This window comes from Eucyclogobius newberryi, unplaced genomic scaffold (assembly GCF_026437365.1).
Source record: "Eucyclogobius newberryi isolate DKJ021-1_F unplaced genomic scaffold, fEucNew1.0.hap1 SCAF_8, whole genome shotgun sequence".
Taxonomy (NCBI): Eukaryota; Metazoa; Chordata; class Actinopteri; order Gobiiformes; family Gobiidae; genus Eucyclogobius; species Eucyclogobius newberryi.
In genome coordinates this window covers 24,045,590-24,066,220 of record NW_027316500.1, presented here as the reverse complement: position 1 = coordinate 24,066,220, position 20,631 = coordinate 24,045,590, and the positions used below count along the sequence as shown (strand labels likewise).

Sequence of the window (20,631 nt, the reverse complement as noted above, 5' to 3'; positions counted from 1 at the left end):
AAGATGAGCCTGAGCTGACCTTAGTGTGTGCTCCGTTCTCCCGCCCTCCGGACCACGCAGCGTCCCATCGAGCAGCACTCCGGTCCGGTTAAATTGGCACAAGCCCATCTTGAGGACATACTCCGCATTGCGCAAAATAAATAAAGGTGAATTCAATAAAGAGACTACACTCCAAAGTTGTATTTTATTTTTTACTTTTTAATTTTGGTAATAAATAATTACCAAAAATAAATAATAGTGGTCACGTCTTTCATTTGCAGTATATGAGGCAAAATACAGCCTACAAATGAAAGATAAAGCACGTATCCCATGTGTAGACCTTGTGGCAGACTGTTGGAAGAAAAGGAGAGGGAAACGTGATGAACCAGAGTGCTAAAAGGATAAGGAAACCACAGAGGGGAGGTCTTTTAATCTGCCAGTGTGCTGTAAACAGACTATTGGAGCTCCAGGAGGGAGAGCGGGAGGGGGTGCAGGGCGAGCGGGAGCTGCCTGGATCTGCTCCACATATCGCCATTTCACTCCAAGTGCTCTCCGAATTTGTGATTGCAACCTGTGGCCCTCCCGCCTGCCTAGTTAACCCCACATAGGGAGAAGGATGAGGGGATCACAAATGTGTGAGCTGCCTCTCCTGCTGGGGGGTCTCCACTAAAGGATTTCTTTAAAGTAATCCCAGGGCGCTCTCTCTCTTTCTCCCTCCTTCTCCCATTAACATCCACTCGTGATTAACTCCAAGCCACAAGAACTCACCCCACCTCCATCTGCATTACTTCCTCCAATTTTAATCCTTCTCAACCATTTCCATTTCATCTTAACTGACCCAACTCCCCCTCCAACTTCTAATCAACCTCGAAAATAAGTGCAATTACAGTGAGGAGCGCCCAGAAGTCGGGTGATTTGTAAGGTGAGACAGAAGAAAGGGAGAGAAGGGATGATAGCGGCCCTGATTGCGTTTCAGGCTGCCAAACACTGCGGGACATGGAAAGCGGCGCTGTCTATCTGGGCATCCATCAAGCGCTTTCCCTCACTAGACAGGAAGTAGACTCACAGGGCAGGATTATAGTGGGGATGTACTGGTAAGAACATGATGCCAGATCTCCATGCTGCGCCCTGGTCTTCACTAACATTTGCACAAGTGAAAAATGGAATAGGTTGTTTTCACGTTTTGACGATGCCATAATCTCAAATGGTTGGCAAGGGCCTTTTTAATTCTATGGGAGATGCACCGTTTTGGAAAGAAATATCCAAAGTAGAAATCCACAAACGTAGAACCTTTTCATTAGTTGTTATGGATTGTCTCCACAAACCTGCATTGTTATTCTCATGGTTTAAAGTCCTTTCAACTGACAATAATCACAATTTTGGAGTTGAATAATGGCACCACTTTCTAAGTCTACTGTGGAATAAATAATTAAAACAATGCTTTTGTTTATTCACGCTGACAGAGAATATGTTGAACAGTGTGCAAATTGTTACATGTGGCAGGGCCCAGTAATGATGGAGATATGAACTATAAACCAGGTAAACAATTCTGCAGTCTGACTGCATAGATAGATTCTGACCTGCTCACCAGCTCATTTTAAATAACAGGGATTCTAGTCACTTGGCCTGGACCTATAGAAATGTTTGTACAATTTAGCGTCAAAATACTTCAACAGCAACATTAAGATGAAGCTTGTTTAGGTGACAGGTATTGAATATTTGCAAAAAAAATGAATATGAGAGTATATGTTTGCAGTTATTTAAATGTCTTGCTCAATATTGCATGATAGAATACAATAAAACATTAAATAACAAAGCAAATCAATTCAATCCGGTTTTTATTATCAACTTTTTTAATTAACTGGAACCAATAAGTATATTTCAAGTGTTGTTATTGTAAAGATTATTATTCCTTTTCATTGCAGTTACAAGCAAATTAAATAAAATGCTGGAGCACAGGGGAGATTTGATTAAGGGACAACCTGGAAAGATGTAAAACACAAAAAGTCCTCAGAAATAGCTGTTAAAGACCTTTGCTAATCAAATCTCTTCAAGCTTAATAAAATCAATAGCAGCAATTTAGTGAAACTGCCTTTTAAAGTGCAGTAATTCCAAGTTGCACAGTGTGTAAACCTCTAAAACAGCAGACTGACAGATGTAACCACTGTGCACTTTCGATTGAGTTGAGAAAATGTTTCCGGCCAACATACTGTGTGGAATGTCAAAGCCACACCGTTAAATCACTTTTTTTTTAAACTTTTGTAGTTTTAATTGCTTGGTTTAAAATAGTACCTTTGCCTCACAGCGCTGGGCTTTATTGCTTCAGTGTTTGTCTTGATAAAGAAAAACAAATTGAAAGATCGTGACAAGATAAAAGAGAAGTGAAGAAGTAAAGACGTCATGTTGTTAAGTGTTGAATGATTTCTTTCTCTGTGTAATCCTTCTGTTATTAAGATAAGTTAAAAAGCTAAATTAAATGCTGGAAACTAAACAAAAGTTGTAAAAGGGAAGTCGTTCGCCGCTCATCCAAGTAACATCACATCTATGCTGGCCCATGAGTGTCACCCCCTGCAGGACAGCCTAACCAGCCTAAAGCAGCTTCAGTGACAGACTGATCCACCCTTGCTAGTATTACCTATTACCTAGTCTTGTGCTAGCTATTTTTACTTTATTTTATTCTATTATCATTATTTTATTATTATTATTATTATTATCTTATTTGTATTTTTATCTTTATCTTTTTATTTTATATTTATCTATTTTATTTTATTTCCCAAGAGTTCTATTAAGAGTGTGTTTTTAAACTTCCTATAATCTGTCCTTTCCTCCTGTTCTACTGCGTTGTAACAACGAAATTTCCCCTTGTGTGGATATTAAAGGATTATCTTATCTTATCTTATCTTAGCTTCTTCAGTTCATCTGACAAGGATCTGGAAAGGAACTGCCAACAACACTGAAACTAACACATCCAGTTATTTGTTGTGTTATTTTTGTTATAATGTCTTAATGGGAAAGTTCTACTGTTGCAATGCACCGTTCAAGGACATTAGGGGAATAGGAGCATGCACAATAAACAAGATAAATAACTGACTTAAATCATATGGACAGAATAAATACCATATAAATTGCAGTTGAAGTGACTTATGTGTTATAATATAAGAGGCTATGGCTCTGATTATGGACAGAGCAGCATACAGATAGAATCAATGACAAGTAAAGGGACTTCAGTAAGGATTGCACCAGAGATAATTATAGTATTGTACATGAAGAGTGAATGGCACTTGTTCAGGGTAAGTAGTTATCAGTGTTCATTGTGCAGTCTGAGAGAAGCAGGAAGGAAAGACCTGCGAAACCTCTCACCAGCAGCGGCTGGTCCATTAAGGGCGCTGGGGCGCCGCCCCCCCGTCAATCTGCCAACTACGTAAATTTTTTTGTGTCTAAAAACAATATAATTTATTCAAAAATATCTTATATTCTTATTAGTGTAAATGTGTAAAATAATAATATGTATCCATATATATATCTATAAATAGATATAGATGTATACTTTGTTTGCGCCTCGTGGTCTGCTGCGTCACTTTTCTACGTTCCCGTGGGGCGGTTTGAATAGCGCCCCAGAGCTTCATAGAAAATCAATGGGGATTTTTAGCCAATCAAATCACAATCAAAAGTGACTACGTCACTATGGTTTTCTCCATAGGAAAATAGCGACTTTGGGGCGCTCCAGAAAGCGTCCTTTTGAACGTAGAAGTTACGCCATGGAGCTACACTTTTTACGCTAGAGACACAGACATGTGCGCGCGCCTACGCGGAAGTGCCACACGCCGTGTTTTCCGTGTTTACGTCTTAAAACTGCATCTACAGACGTCTGTGACAAAAGGTACGTCCAAAACGACTCAGAATGAGCTTCTCAACTGTTTGCTGACTTTATTTGTGTTGAAATGAAAGCGGCTGTTTTCGTATCAATCCGAGCCGAGACATGTGATCTGTCAAACCCCGTGCTTCGTTACCATGACAACAAACAGCAGTTTTTTTTTGTTTATTACTTGCATAAGGCTAACGCTAAGCATTAAGTATAGCTTAACTTCTATTGATAAAAATATGCTTTTGTTTAGAAAACTCATGAAAGAAAGCTATAAATGACAACTTTCCATACAGCAATAATGGCTGTGATGATCCATACAGTCAATGTTATTTTTTTTAAATTTTGGACATTTAAAAACAAAACACGGTCATGTCAAATAGCCCCCCCCTATAATTTGTACCACCAGCCGCCACTGCCTCTCACACAGCGATGGTGGCTCAGTCTGTCACTGAAGCTGCTCTCCAGAGCGGACAGAGTGTCCTGCAGGGGGTGTCACTCATGGTCCTGCATAGATGTGAGTTTGGCCTGGAGCCTTCTGTCTCCCACCTCCTGCACTGTCCAGGGGATAGGACATAGATAGACTTTTTAGTGAGTTTGTCCAGCTTCTTCATCTCCCGCTGCTCCTCTGGAGGTAGAGCCAACTCTGGCTGTACAGTGCATCTGTGTTGTGAGTCCTGTCAAGTTGTTGTTGTTAATGTTAGTGTTTTTGAGTACCAAGTTACACCCAAATATATATATATATATATATATATATATCATCTGTCCTGTCTAAAATATATATATATATATATATATATATATATATATATATATATATATATATATATATATATATATTTTAGACAGGACAGATGAGTGAGAAATGAGGATGAGAGAGAATGCCGTAAACTGTCAGAGCTGGGATTTGAACTCTTGACTTTGCGGCCGGCTGCGCTTGGAGCCTGATATATGTGTGCTGCCGCCTTAACCACTCGACCACACGGCAGCACTAAGTCCCCATTTTTCAAGTTGGAACTGGTCCAAGTATAGTCCATTTTTGAACATTAATACAGAAGATTAAGCATGCTCTGATTGGCTCACGGCAGGTACAAGTTCAGTGGCTATTTCATTTGCTGGACATGTCTTTTTTTTTACCATAACTCCTGCTTCACAACAACTGTCAGACCACTTGAAGTAATGTGGATTGTCGGAACTTTTAAGTGTGGACTTTGCTGGAACTACAGGCTTGATTTGTACAACAGCTTGTGTGGATTCCAACACCAAATGTCGTTTACACCGGAGCACCGGACTTTGCCGCGGATCAGCTGCAATAAAGAACTTTTTACAATCTGGAAAACCCAGTGGGACAAAACCGTGTCCCCTGCATCTCACAGAGGTGGATTTTGCTTCACTTGAGCAGCTGACACCATTGCCGTGAGTAAAGCTGAAGAAGCAGGAAGCAGGGGTCACTGTAGTTAAAGACACGCTGCAAAGTGTGATCATTATGGGGCAGATCGTGCTGTGTTGCAGCCATTCCGCTATATGTGGGCCCTACATGGGGCAGAGGGAGTGCGCAGGTGTAAAGGGTGAGCATGTAGAATGTGGCTGCTGTCAAACACTTGCATCCTGTCAGTGTGTGATACAACAGCAGCTGCTGAATGAGTGGAAATCCCGGTGCAAGCCATGTATATAATGTACTCCAAGTAATACAATTCCTTTACAATGTTTAAAATGAAGGAAGAAGGGCAGTTCCGTTGTAATTTGGCCTTTCTGAGCACCAATGCTCACTTGAGGTCCGATCCAGTGAAGATTTGACCTTGTCTGGACCCCAGCAACCCCACCCTTTGGCTCCCTCAAACATTTTACCCACATGCAAACTCTGCACAGACCTCCTGGCCCAGGAGTCGAACTCACAACCTATTTCATCCCTGGTCTCCAAACCTGGTGAATTCAGCCATCAATACCAGAGAAACTCTCCACTTTAGTGAGTTTACAAACCGCAGCAGGGACACTTGACCTTCTGCACAAAGCCCTGCTCCACAGAACGGCCTGAGCTCCTCCCTCGCTGCCCGTGTATGTACTTGTGTGTCTGGCCGGTGCTCAGTGTTTGCTCTGCTGTTTGCCTGGGAGACCTGGGGTACCTGGCACAATGGACATCTACCCTTTGTCCTCCTCTGTCCACTTCTGCCAATGTTTGCTGGCCTGACCCTCGATGGCCTGGCCTCTGCCAGAGTCAGAGATGAGCACAATAAAACTCTATTAATTCTCATGGGACTTACAGTGTCCTGATTTGCTCTCCCACTGGGCTCATCCCCATTCAGCCGTGCTTTTCCATTCAACGGATTAGTCATAACAGTGACCTTTGAACTCAGAATGTATTAGTCCATGTTATTAGTACATGTCAATAGTACGTATTATTGTTCATCGTTGTATGTTGCACCGAATACCCAAAGAGAGTTATTAAGTTATTGAATTTTGTTCATTGACAATGGCAATAAATCTTTTCTGATTCTGATTCAGTCACTGTAGAGGTCAGCATGCTCTTCTCTATCAGGTGGAGGAAGATAATTAATCTTTGTGTTGTTCTAGATGATATCAAAAGTGTTCCAGGCCAGAGTAGCGCTTCACGTTTGTCCTCATCCGCTTTTAGCCAATCTTTCCTGAAAATGAAAATATGTGGTGTCATTGACCTTCATGCAACGACAAATAATAGCAACATGTCCTCATATCTGTGTTCTGTACATTGTGAGTCATGTTTTGAAACTGCAGAATTATGTTCTAGTGTGCAGCCGGCTTAGAGGGAATAAATTGAGCTTTGTTTAAACACTTTTGTGCTAAATGTGGATACTTTGACCACCTTGACAGGCAACTAAAACATTTCAAGCCAATTTATTTCCCATTGTGGCAGGAAAGTTCGTGTCTGGAAATGCTTACAAATATATCACGTTACTGCTCAAGATTATGACAAAGGAAACATTTTTTCTAAAGATGATAGATGAGGCTCAACCATCCAGTGCTTGTCTCTCTTTATTTGTATTCTTCCTTTCGATTGTGAACTTGGTTAGCATTTGACATTTTGCTCGACACAGCTTGAAATGTCAAATAATTAGTGTTTTTTGGAGGCTGTCCTTTGTCCCTCTCTGCCTCTGATTCTGAGATAGCTGTTCCTCACTGATGCAACAGACTAGTTCACTCAACCACCTTACATTACTTGTCCTTTCAAACGATTGAGCCCTTTTTGATTTATAGGTTGCTAAAAAGGTCTTTTGCAGATGAAGCCGCAGGAAGGCACAGACTATTGAATCGAGTGGCAGGTAAGAATGGGTTTTGAAACTAAATGTCAGTGTGTAGGATTCGTCTCCGCGTCGCCTTGTTGCTTCAGTAATGTAGCAGTCGATGAGCTGCCTGCCGAAAGTAGGATTGGTTATAGGGGCGGCCCGCGTTCTCCTCCAAAATAAGAGAAAATCCAATTTGAAAAGAGGAAATTACTTTGATGAAAGGGCGGCAGAGAGTTTTTGGACAACTTCCTCTGAAAGACTGTGGCTGTGGCTCTTAGAGACTTTCAGCAGCAGGAATGGAATCAGAGAAATGCCACGTTGACTCTATGGTTTTGATAGACGAAATATGCTTCTGAGAGGAATAGACTTCAACACAGTAGTTGGAATGGAGGACTTTGGACTATCCACGTTACGAACAATTTTCTTCTTCAAGTCGAAAAAGTTTTGTGGTTTGATGTCCTGTTCGTGCGCCTTGCTAGATTGTTTTTGACATTTGCATGCCTTTAGTTATTGCTTTTGTGTTTTTAACTCCATTCGTCTGTTAAAGATAGACTGGTCGGGATGTCTAATGTAGGAGACGTTTATTTACCAGGACGGGATCTGGAGACAAAAAGAGACACAAACATTACATCTGGTAGTGTCAAGTCTATTCTTGAGGCCTGTTCTTTCTCACTGGGAAGTTCAGTGATAATAATAATCTGGGGTTGATCATATTAACTAAGAAGACTAAGACAAGCTGGTTCAGGCGTGTTGAAGTGCATAAAGCTTCTGTGGGACGAGTTCAAAGAGAGTTCAATAGATCCCACATTTTAACAATGATCTGCAAGACTGTTCTTGTTATGACAATGCAGGAGATAGAAACATATAAAATACATAGAAAGCTAAGAATGGTTCTGGACGCATCTGTTTTGGGGCTAAATACGGAAAATATGATGCCGCTTGTTTTTTACCTGAAAAGGTTGTATTTAGTGACTTTACTTTTTGGACTTTAAGCAGCAGCGCGAGACCCCTGGTTCAAACGATACTATATTTATGTGTAAATATCTGATGTTACAACATGGACACCTGCGGCTTATTGACGGGTGCGGCCCATATATGTACAATTTATGTTTTCTTTGTAAATTTCGTTGGCGTGGCTTTTTGTCAGAAGCGCTCTATAGCCTGAAAATGATGGTACACTCTTTACGCAATTACGTTTGAGTAACTATGAATGTGTAACTATAACTAATTACTTTTTAAAGGAGTTTGAACTTGAAGGAATCCAACATTGCTGGTATTTTTCTTCCACTTTTTTTTTCTTCTTGTTTTGTTGTTTTTTTTCTAAACTTTCTTTACTAACAGTTGAATCAGTACGAAATAAGTTACAGGATAAAAGACCATATTTTTCTTTCTTTACGATGCTTTCCTCATATGCCCTTCATCTCGCTTTTGACTCCTGCATACCGATTACTCATAAATCACTTCATAATCAATTTCTGTGCAAGGACAACAATGCTTTTTCTCTCCGTGGCCCTCTTTCACCATCCTGCTTTCTTTATTGAAGCAGTACAGACTCTATAGTACATGTAAGGCAAGGGTTCCCAGACTTTTCAGGCCGGGACCCCCAAAATAACCATACAACTGACAGTAGTAGATCTCTGTAATGATTTCAAATGGCAAATCTTTTAAATTAAGTTTTATTCGTATATATTTTAGTAGTTTATTATGTTATCTCACTAAAACATACCGTTTTCAATTAAAACAATTGACACAATGAAATCTTGCGACCTCAAGCACATGCCTCGCGACCCCACGAGTTGTCCAGACCTGCACTTTGGGAACCACTGATCTAAGGGACATTCCACCGAATTAAATCCATGTAAATGTGCAGCATCATACCCAGAGTTTTTACCTTTGTTTTATCTCGTTGGCAATTATTGATGAAGTGTCTTGTTGGAAGATATATACGCTTTCTGCTCGCACCAAAAGTCGAACCGATCAGCCAGGAACTGATGGATTCTTCTGAGTTTAAAAACTAAATCTTGTGACAGTCCAGATGATTAAGTATTGAGCTTAAGCCGACTCACTATCACTAGTTACGTGTTCAATTTTACGATCATTCCCTATTATTGACACCATGCCCAAAGAGTAAAATCTTAAATTTGGCTCACCCCTCTAGCATGTCACGAGCTGAATGAAATCAAACATTCTAAAACTTAAAGAAAAGTTCAATCTAATGTCAACGAATGTCTTACGATTACAGTGGTACCTGAATATCAATTAACAAAATCCTCTTTACGTCCCTATGCTCTTCCTGAAGTTGCCATTAAAGTCAAATGCAGTGTACAAATTGAGCATCCCAGTCTTTGCATATCATTTCTCAATACCTGCATTTGAATGGCTGGCTCGAATTCACAGGTGGCATCGCAAATGGATATGCTATTTTTTATCTAAGCTCGCCTCTTTGTTCCCCATTGCAGCGCTGCCATTGTAACCTCTCCACTCTCACACAGACAGAGCCACATGTAAAACTAACAACACAAGGCGGCTGTGATCCTTTAAAAAGCCTGTCAAAATGAGTGCCACAAACTTTTCTTCCCCCATGCGTCGGCACACACACACTTTGCTCTTCACAAGTGTTTTTTTCTTGGCGCACATTTGCATACTCATTTTGATGTTGCTTGTTGTTTATGTCTGAGATTGCGAGGTGTGACCCACTTGCTCATATCATTTTGATGCTATTAAAGGAAAGTCTCTGCCGGGTACAGCTTTCCTAATTGTCACAGAAACATGGAGAAGAACTGAGAGTACACTTGAGGAATTAGCCAAACCAACCGAGTCGGGAGCCATCATTTTTCCTAAAGGATTTTGGATTACACACGGTTATGCTTTTTAACAAGCCCTTTTGGTTTGTATATACTCATGCAGAACATCTCGCTGTGGCACAGGAAGTTAATCTTTTCCCTATTTTGTTAGACGAGCAGAGTAGGAATTAGAGACTGGCCACACTTTATGCTCTTTATAGTTCCTGCTCAGGGGTTAAGTACTTTCCAGTCAGAACAGGAATACGTTTGAATTAACACAAATACTATTACAACATTAACCTTATTGGGGAATATGTATTACTATTTTGACTTAGACAAATATGCTTCATCCAGAAGAGAAATTACTTGAACACAGTAGTTACAAAAACTGAGATTCTTACTTAGCAAGTAGTAACTAAAATTGTTATTCTAAAATCTTGTACCGTATTTTCCGCACAATAAGATGCACTGGATTATATGGCGCACTGTCAATAAATGGTCCGATCATTTTTCATATATAAGGCGCACCGGAGTTTTTAAGGCAAAAAAAAAAACGTGTACCACACAAAATCGCTTCAAGGTCAGTGCGCACAACCAGAATTCATCCATATATAGGGCGCACAGGATTATAAGGCGCACTGTCATTTTTAGAGAAAATTAAAGGCTTTTAAGTGCGCCTTATAGTGCAGATAATACGGTAATTGTTGTTAGAGCTTTTTGTGAGTGGCAGTTTTATGTGCAGTGCTCAAACAGAGCAGGATCAAGCTAATTGAAATGTTCTAATTAATTGTCAGTTTTGTTCCCTGTGTGCACAAAAGCAAGGAGGACTGGGAGAGCATAGGGACTTAGTTCTTGGTACTGTCATGTGAGAAACCGTCATTAGTCGATGTAATTCTTCATTTGTCCAATCACTGTCATGTTCCCAGCTCACTCCAGTCACAGTGTACCTGGTTGCCACGGACCTGACCAGCAGAAACTTCACATTTGTTCTTTTCTTTTCAGTCTGGGCCCCGATAGGCGTGATTGACAGGTGGATTACAAAGTCTGAGAAACATGGTCAATAGCCAAAAGGAACATAGCGGCTTACGAGCTAGAAACAGTAGAAAAATGAAACGAGGGCCTGAAAAAACAACGAGTGAAGCACTAATTGCTGTTAGGCAGGTGTGAGAGAAGTTCGATTTTGTTCTAAATAATAAATGACCAAAGAGCTCCTCCATTTCCCACGTCTGGATGTGTCAGGTTAGGCTGCCACGGAAAGAGCACAAAAACCTGGCCCAATCGGTGGGCTTTTGTCAACGCAGAACATGCACAATGGTTATACCTAACTGTTCTTGGGAAAGGTTTTATTTAACATAATTTATCATTGCAACGGAAGCAATAGATGTATAGTCTCCCTCATCCATTTATTTGTTTCCCTGCTATCAAGGACTGGGCTCAAATAACAATAGACAGAGAAAAATACCTTCACAGTTGATTTGAAAACTGAAAAAGAGTGGGACAGATATGCCGAGCGATAAACTGTACTGTATGCCAGCCCTTAAATAGAGTTTTTAGCTTATTTTTCTCTCTCTGTGTCATGTATTTTGTTGGTTTTCTCCATTTAATTTGCAAAAACGTCAATGCCTTCCAACACAACAGCAACATTTGATGTATTTTTCATTTTCATTCACTCTTTGATTACGTTCCATTATTAAACATTTCCCTGTCAATTTTAGACGGCATTATTACTTTTAATAAGTTTACATAAGTCGGCTTTAGGGGGTCAATTTGAGAGATAATGTTAGCCATTGTACATTTTTGTAATTAGGAGTCAACCCTACGATTAATTGACCATTGTGAACCTTCCCTCATGCTTTATGTATGCAAATGAACTCCAATCCCCCTCAGTGTTGGTAGTAGTACAAGCTTGCAGTATTAATAGCTTGAAAGTGCTTATTACTATTTAAAGGTGAACTTTTCTTGTGTATTATCATCCGGTCGTGCTGTTTGTTCTATGTTTTCTTTTCATTTTAAACCCAATCTTCACCAAATATCGATTGTTCAAAACCATGCAAACAATAGACTTTTTTTGGACTATTTTGCAAATCCCACACACAGCAGACCACTAAAAATTCCACTAAAACAACAAGCCCATTGTTTGTCTCTCCATTCACCGCCCGAGGTTATGCACCAAAGTTTTACTCTCAATTGCAGCCTACCAAACAACACTGGTTAGAATTTCAGCAGCCGCTCCATTCACCGGCGCATCCCAGAGTAGATGACGGGTGCGTATTAGCTTGCGACTCCGGCCATGCATGTTTGATGGCCCTGGTGCCTACGACAGCTGTGTGGTGGCGGTGTATTGGACAGCAGCAGCAGCAAGCAGGTAGCGACACGGGATAGGGTTGACTGTTGGTGCGGTGTCATGCTTCGTGCCTCTCTGATTACACGTCATGTAGGAGGATAGCGGCTGACGGCATAATGATAAACGTGTGGGAGACAGGGAGGAGATGGAGCTCTGGCAGCCCGGGTTGGAGAAAGATGTGGAGAATTGTTATACTTTGTGTGAATATATACTTTATATTCCACTTGCATTTGTGTTAGCGCTGTCCAGGGATGTCACGATTTATAGTTTGAGTAGTATTATTGTTTATGATTACTGAGATCATGACCAAAGAACAGTGAAATCTTACATTTTCTTCATATCCAACACTACACTATTCCTAAGTTTTTAACCAGCTTTACGAAATCAAACTTTCAGAATGACAAAATTAAGTGACGAAAACAATACTTTACATTTAGATGTGTTTATTATTTTTTACTATAGATTGAATTTGAAATGCCTAATTTTGCTTCTAAATGCTCACAATTATTATTCAATTGTATTTTTTCAAGATTAGCAAGTAACCTAATAACATTGATATCCCTACGCAATCACAATACAAATTATTAACTGATTTTGATACCACAATGATAATCATATACACTATTCTTTAGAAATATGTCGGTGTAATCCCTCATTCGTCCAGGCGTGTTCCATAGTAGAAAAAGCTTCAGTTGTAGTCATCTGGACTCAGTTAGAAAAAATAGACGTTTCGACTCTCATCCAAGAGTCATTGTCAATAAAATAATTTAGATCGAGAACTCCGATATTAATACTGTTCTGTGGTAAGACCCGCCCATTGGGCGGAGCCTTCCTGAAGTAGCAAGAGTTGTTTGTTTCAACAGAAACTCCCCCCTTGTATCTACCGAGCTAGCCTCTTCAGAATTTTAATGGGCTATTAGAATCCTCTTTGTCTTTGTGAGACCCTGGCTCAACCAGCCTCTACACAAGAGGCTCTATCAGCACAGAAGAAATACAAGTTCAGGACCACAGAGTGCCGTGCATCTCCATCTTGAAGCCTCTAATCACTCGTTTGAAGACGGTGAGGTGAAGATTCTAAGCAGGGAAAAAAGATGGTTTGAAAGAGGAGTCAAGGAAGCTATTTTTGTTAAAAAAGAAAGACCTTCTTTAAACAGAAATGGAGGGCTAAGATTCAATCTCCCTGGTATCTATAATGGTATACTGAACCCCTGGAAAGGTAGAGGACCAGGACCAGGACATTTAGATGCTAATCAGGTACTCAGGGTGGTTGAGCCAGGGTCTCACAAAGACAAAGATGATTCTAATAGCCCATTAAGATTCTGAATAGGCTAGCTCGGTAGATACAAGGGGGGAGTTTCTGTTGAAACAAACAACTCTTTCTACTTCAGGAAGGCTCCGCCCAATGGGCGGGTCTTACCACAGAACAGTATTAATATCGGAGTTCTCGATCTAAATTCTTTTATTGACAATGACTCTTGGATGAGAGTCGAAACGTCTATTTTTTCTAACTGAGTCCAGATGACTACAACTGAAGCTTTTTCTACTATTCTTTAGAAGTTAGGCTTCAACACAAAATAACAGTTTATTTATGCTAATTTATTTAATATATAATATACATCGTTTTACTAGTTCTTATATAGCTCAAGACAGTTAGATTTGTGTAGCTAACATTCATTTAATCATAAATGTTTTTTTTTTTTAATTCTGCCTTTTCCCAATAGCTGTTCTTCTATAATATGCACTGTAGAAGAGTTAGATCTGGCCCCTACAGGGACTCCTGATTTCTGGTAGAAGATGAAGATGAGTTTTGCTTTCTTGCATTGATAAAACTTGTCTTCATTGTGTGTTTTTGAAGACAAGTTTGAAAATCTCAGCACTGGGAATCGTTGTTCTTGACCCATCAAACAATAACTCTAGCACTTTTCTTGTGGATATTTAAGAGAATCCATTATGTATGATCAAAAGTACTACACAAAGAGAACAAGCAAACCTCACACTGCAAAAACTAGTAGCTTGATCAGGTGTTCTTCTTGCTGTGTCCAAAATGCAAAAGAGTGTTGCGTTATTTACATATATAGATTTATATCTTATTTTTCACTCATTCCTGTTTTCTTCATTAGATTTCGTCCATGTGAAGATGCTGTGATTTCTCTTGCTCATGTGCTCTTCTCAGACAGTAGAAAAGCTTAAAGTGGGAGGAGACTCTGCCACCGATCACACCTGCACACTGACAGAGGGGGCGTGTCTTATCCAGGTCTCATCCATGGTGTGTCTCTTAACATGCAGTGGCAGACTTTAGTTTATTTGGTTATTGCCATTATTTATTTGCATTGTAAACTATTGATGTTGGCATTTCTCCTCAGCACATACATTTGAAACGATGTTAATTCTGCGTTTGGCTTTCTTCCTTCTTTAGATGAACATTTATTGACATGTACGTCTGAACATAATTGGCAGCGCACTTGTTTTAAACCACAAAGCTTCAATTTAAAAGGGCAAAAAACCCACCATTTAAACAGTGTATTGGTAAAACAGAAGTAGATGAAGTGTTTGGTCCCACTTCCACAGCTGTAGGGGGGCACACCAGCACATTTGTTTTGCCAAACTGTTAATCATCTGGCTGCCACTCAAGTTGACAGTTCCTAATTCTGCCTGTTCTGTTAAAGAGGCGTTCTTGTTATCCTAATTAGCCTCTGTGACAATCATCAAGATGCAGTTCACTGATGAGATGACAAAAACTGACACAATTTGGCAAATATTTCACAATTCTCTCTGTGCTAAATATGTGGCGTGACTTCAAACGCTTCAAGCTATTGGTTTCTTTCTGGAGTAAAAATTAGCTAAAATCTAAAATATACAGGAAAAATCAATGCACGCTTTAATTATGAAGACTCCTTGCTTGTATTCTGTTTCTTGTATTGTCTTGGTATCTTCTATGGTAAAGGTTGTGACTTAACCTTTCTCCTCTGGTCTGTTTCACTCTCTTTGTCTCTTCTCTTCATCCCGCTCTCTCTGCTGCAATAACCTGACCCTCCAGACTGGATGTACGATGGTAAGAGGCCATCTGCACTTCCACTTTTTCTTTTCCTTTTATTCAATGTTTTATCCTTGGCCCATCGCCCTTCTCTGCTCCTCTCCACAGATCAGCTTACCCGGTGATACAAGGGGAAAGAAAATGTTAAAATGTATAGTTAAATTCAGAATATCAAAGAAGGAGATAAACGTTATTGTTTTTTGTGGTATAAACAAGTCAAGTCGAGTTTATTTGTAAAGCACTTTTAAACAACCACAATGTGCTGCACAAAGGAATAGAAAACACCATCCTCAGGCCTAAACCGAAACAAAGAAAATAATAATACTGATCAGAGTACCTTGCTACATTTAACTATTTGAGCACAAACATTTGCATATTAAAAGTGGTTATTTTGCTTCATTATTTTCAGCATTTATATAGCAAGTGCAATCACTTGCTATATAAATCTTCTTCTTTTTTAAACTTGTATTTAGACAAAGATAAACATTAAAATGTGTATACAAAAAACAATGTAGTTCAATTATAATTTGTATTACTATTTCAAACCATATTTTCTACTGGAGGGATGGAATTTATTTTCTGTATTTAAAATGCAATTTTCTAATGGAACTGGCAGATCATTTGGCTTGAAACGGGAGTTTCTGTTTTCCCAGTCAAAAAGCAATCAATATTAAGAAAGAAATTTAATCAAAATCAAAACTGCTGCTTAATCCATATTCATATTAGGATCTGGGCAATTTGACAAAAATGCACTCTTTTCCAAACTCAAACTGATCAATCTCAACTCCCAAACAATCACAGATACTTTAAGGCAACACACTGGAGTGAATAGGAAAACAAATCTTAAATTTAGACATATATTTCCTATTTTGTGTAAAAATGGCCACAATTTCTCATATTTGGGACGTGTGTTATGGGACTTGTTCTTTCCCAATTGAAGAAAATGGCATTTTGAGAAAATTACATTTGAAGTTACAATGTTTACAGTGTATATTGGTGGATTAAATTAAATAATAAAACATCTTTAAGTTCAGAATAAGAAAAGGTTTATTGCCATTGCTAATGAACAGAATTCACAAACAGGATCTTGCTTTAGTGATTAATGTGGTTGATTCTACGTGAAAGCTTTTCTGTTGAGAGAGCAAACTAACCAACAAATGTGTTTCACCACTAGTGTCTCCCTTATTCACTGCCATTTAACACACAAATGTTTCAAACCACATGCTTTTACTGACACAAGTTTGACTGTAGACATACTGTATCTAGTGTGTAGGAATGACCATCCATCTTCTGAATTCAAATCAAGCTTACTCTATGTGTCAGCGCAGTGGCCACCACCCCTCCCTGCGCTCCTCTCCTCCTGTCATCTCCGCGACTGCCCCATCTGCTGATGTCTTGTCAGGCTGCCATTACCTGCTCTGCTCCCCTGTGCCTAGCTCTGACCCCCATCTGTGCTGCTGACCGGCCTCTTTGTGCGCTGTCACTGGTGCACTGCGTTCCTGCTCATGTTCTGGCTCCCTAATGTCACTACTTCTAAAAGAATAGTGATAATTAGACCTGTCACGAAAGCAAACGTCAAAGTCCCATGTATTGCTATCAAAAAAATCATGATAAACGATAATGTTGAAACTACTTTCTGCAACTGATGCAATAATTCTAATGTATGATCTGATTGCAGTAAATACATGGCAGAAATAAATACTTTAAAGGGGACATGTTATGCTAAATTAACTTAACCTAACTTATATATATTTGCATGTTTGAGTTAATCCTGTATTGTCCTGGAAAATCCCTGTTTTCACCTACCCCCTGTATCCGCCCACACACCTGTATTTTGTTGTGATTATTTGAAAAATGAAAACTCTAGAGTTTTAAAATGTCACATTGTTTTTCAAAAACAAAAATGTTTAAATCAGCTGCTTGTTACAGTGAAATGTCACTATGAAGAGTATGAAGCCATTTTAGATCAATATTGCGGTTTACAATGAACAAAATGTTCTAAAATTATTTTCTAAAATTCAATATAGAAGTTAATTATTTGACCCTCCACAGGTCAAATCGTATGGTACAAAAGGATGATTCCCCTTAGTACAAAGAAAATACAAAGATATATACAGTCCCTAAAGCAAGGATTGTTTGAGATGAGTTAATATAATAATATTATTATTTGCATGATATATTTATGCAATGCTAGTTATGGGTAAATTAAATAATGTAATTATATTGTAAAAACACACAGCCGAGAGTGATTTGATACAAATATGTCTCTGCATTCTCTTGTTCCCAGAATGCTCGCTGCTCCGGTTAGGAAACCCTGCAACTCTGGTGACCATCAACGAGGAAAGCCCCAACGGTGAGTTCAAGTGGACACTAGTCACTCCTCACGTCACCATAACTTTATAAATGTGCAATGTACTGGCTCTGATCTTCTACTCTGAATTCCAACGGCTCCTGTGAAAGCTTTGCTGCTGCTGTTGTCTCATCATTTGTACTATATATACATTTTAATAAAAGCTCTCTCTCATATTATAGTTACATTTAGGCCACGTCTTCTTCACACGAGGTGAACTGCATAATGCATTCAGCCTGTGCTCCTCATATTCCACCTGAGCTTCTTTACTGCATAAACACGTGTTTCTGCATTTTTACAGCAGTTTGGATAAACGTTTTGCCAGATTTACTTCCACGATGTTGAGCACCATCTGCTTTGTGCCGGTGCAGTTCTCTGTCCCTCCCTCTCCTTTTTTAAGAATTTCGATGCATCGTTTCGCCCCTATTATATAGTTCTGTTTGCAGTTTGGTACAATGCGGTTTTGTTGCAATGCATTGTTACATGGCTCGCTTTTTCAAATGATAAATGGTACTTTTGCCGTTATCAATTTGTGTTCACATTTTACAAAACACAGCCCCATGACCACACCTTCTGTTTATTATACATAAAAAACAGTGTGTGCATGGGCCGATTCTAGTCTACATGGCAGTGGGATAATTGTCATGGTAGTTTTATTACTGCAGCTTTGCCTTGTGCTTCCAAGGCAATTTCACAGTGTTCTGACCGTACCTTTCCATCTTTTCGGCCTTCATGTGTAAGCATTATTAATAATAAACAACACAAGTGTGCTTTCACGACCCAAGATGTCGGCGTCTCCCAGTCTGGCCTTGTACAGAACGCCCAACAACACGCCCAGACATCAACACACCCCAGTTCTTTTTATATTCCACTGGCTTCTTGCAATGATTTTCAAATGTTACTTTTTGTTTTTAAAGCTCTAAATGGCCTTGCACCGCCTTATCTAGCCAAGTCTGTATCTGCTCAGAAACCCAAGCAGGGCTTTAAGGTCGACAGATCAGCTTCTGCAGGAAGTCCCCAGAGCCAGACTCAAACACTGGGATGTCGGCCCCTGACTCTGGAATAAACTGCCCCCCTGACATGTGCCATCACAGACTTTAGCCTTTTTAAATCAGGGTTCAAACCATATTTATTCAGACCGGCTTTTAACACTCATGTCATGTAGAGACACTTCATTTCGTACAATTTGCTTTACTTGTATTTTATTGTGAAGCACTTTAGCCACTGTGAGTGTTGTAAAGGGCTCTATACATCAAGGTGACTGATGATGAGCTGAGTGAACCACAAAAGAATAATGCTGCGTTTGCATTAAAATATTTGAAAACTCAGTAGTTGTAAAGTCTACTTCTTTATAGTTTCTGTTTCTGTTTTTGTTGTGGGGTTTGTACATTTTACTTAATACAAAAGATATTTTTGTTTTAGAATTTCCAGTTCTGTTTCATGATGATGATGATTGAAATACAGATTATTAACAGTTCACATTTTCTATGTTATATATTAGGTCTGCAAGACTAATGACAGTTCAAATCGCAATTTGAATGGACGCAAATTGCAATTTTTGAACATTCAGAACATTCTGTTTAATTCTGTTTGAATACTGCTGATTTCAAAATCCTATTATGAAAACAATCGCAAATTATTTATAGATATTTTCCCCAAATCGTGCAGGTTAAAGGGTAAATATCCTTTAAAAGTATGCCTATCTCATTAGCTCTCATTCAGTGGCGACACTTTATTTGCTTTGTTAATTTTGATTAAAACTTATTTCTGTGGAGCTTAGGTTGCTTGTTTTGCTTGTTGCTCTCTGAAAATCTGGCAACCCTGGCCAGGTCTACGGAGAGGCAAGCCCGCTCACAGTTATAATTAATGTTTTTCAAGGTATTTTTGAGAAATAAAAAGACACATAATGAATTCGATGCTATAGTTTAGTTCCATTTACTGACTAAGATTTTAAACAATGGGGTTTATACCATAATATTAATGAGATCATGAGATTTACGTATTCTAAATCGTACCAGTTATTTCTTCCTGTTTGTTGTTGGAATGGGATGAATAGTAAAATGAAAGTAGCCGTGTTTAAGTGTAGCAGGACTTACTGAAACGTAGAGCGGACCTGTGCAAGTCAGTTAGGTCAGGTCACTCACTTGTTTTCCATTTCCCTCTCTGTCCTCTTTTCCCTCTTGCCCTCCATCACCTGTTCTCACTCTCTGCTGCTTTTCCGCGAGTTTTCCCACCTGCATTTCCTCTCGAGTGCCTATGGAGGAGCTTGTTTGTGCCCATAGAAAAAATATGAAATGCATTTGCCTCCAAACATGTCTGGGTTTCTTCGTGTGGAGTATTTTAGTGTGCCAGTCCCTAAATGGAGCAGGCGCAAATTTGTTCTTTTCAGTTTTCCTCTAGAATGTGGTGATGTGCATTGCAGGGCCTATTTACACAGCGAGATAACTTTAAACTCTAAAGCTTTATCAATGTTGTGGTTTTTAATCGTTTAAGCATTTTATAATTTTGGAATCCTGCAAAAAGACTGCGTTCCTCTTTGTGTTCAAAATTCCTGGTGCCACACTGCATGATGTCATTAGGTAGTAATGAAAGCTTTTGTCTAAAGGATTGATTCTGATAATTGCAGCATTCAAATGGCCTTAACTGAATATATATCTCAAGCTTTTTAGCCTTCTTTGACTCACTTCAGTCGGCTCTGGTTCTCCTTGAGTTTTATAGTCTTTCTTTGCTGAGAAGGAGGGTCTAAGGACAGGGAATGTTGGGACATTTGCACATGTCCTATGAATATGGTTTAATCTGTTTTTCACTGTCTGCTGCTGTGATTTCGGGCGTTGCAAGGGTAAATTGAATTGCATTTGCTTCGTGTCAGCGTTCACGCTCTGGAATCTTTTTGTTAACTGTAGTTACATCAGACTTGAAGCAGTTTGTGGAGAATGATGAGGAATTAAGCTGCCATTGCGATTAACCATTCAAACCAAAACATGATATCTTTTGAATAAGAATATTAGTACAAGTGGTG

The 20,631-nt window shown here is 39.3% G+C and overlaps 1 protein-coding gene across 1 annotated transcript in view; it reads left to right on the top strand.

Moving 5' to 3' along the window:
* Positions 1-20,631, top strand: part of LOC140351528 (protocadherin-15-like) — a 315,578-nt gene that overhangs the window by 43,031 nt on the left and 251,916 nt on the right. Inside the window, exons 3-4 of the mRNA XM_072437379.1 lie at positions 15,266-15,280; positions 17,550-17,615. Of these exons, the coding sequence (XP_072293480.1) occupies positions 15,266-15,280; positions 17,550-17,615 (81 nt within the window). The remainder of the gene's footprint in view (positions 1-15,265; positions 15,281-17,549; positions 17,616-20,631) is intronic.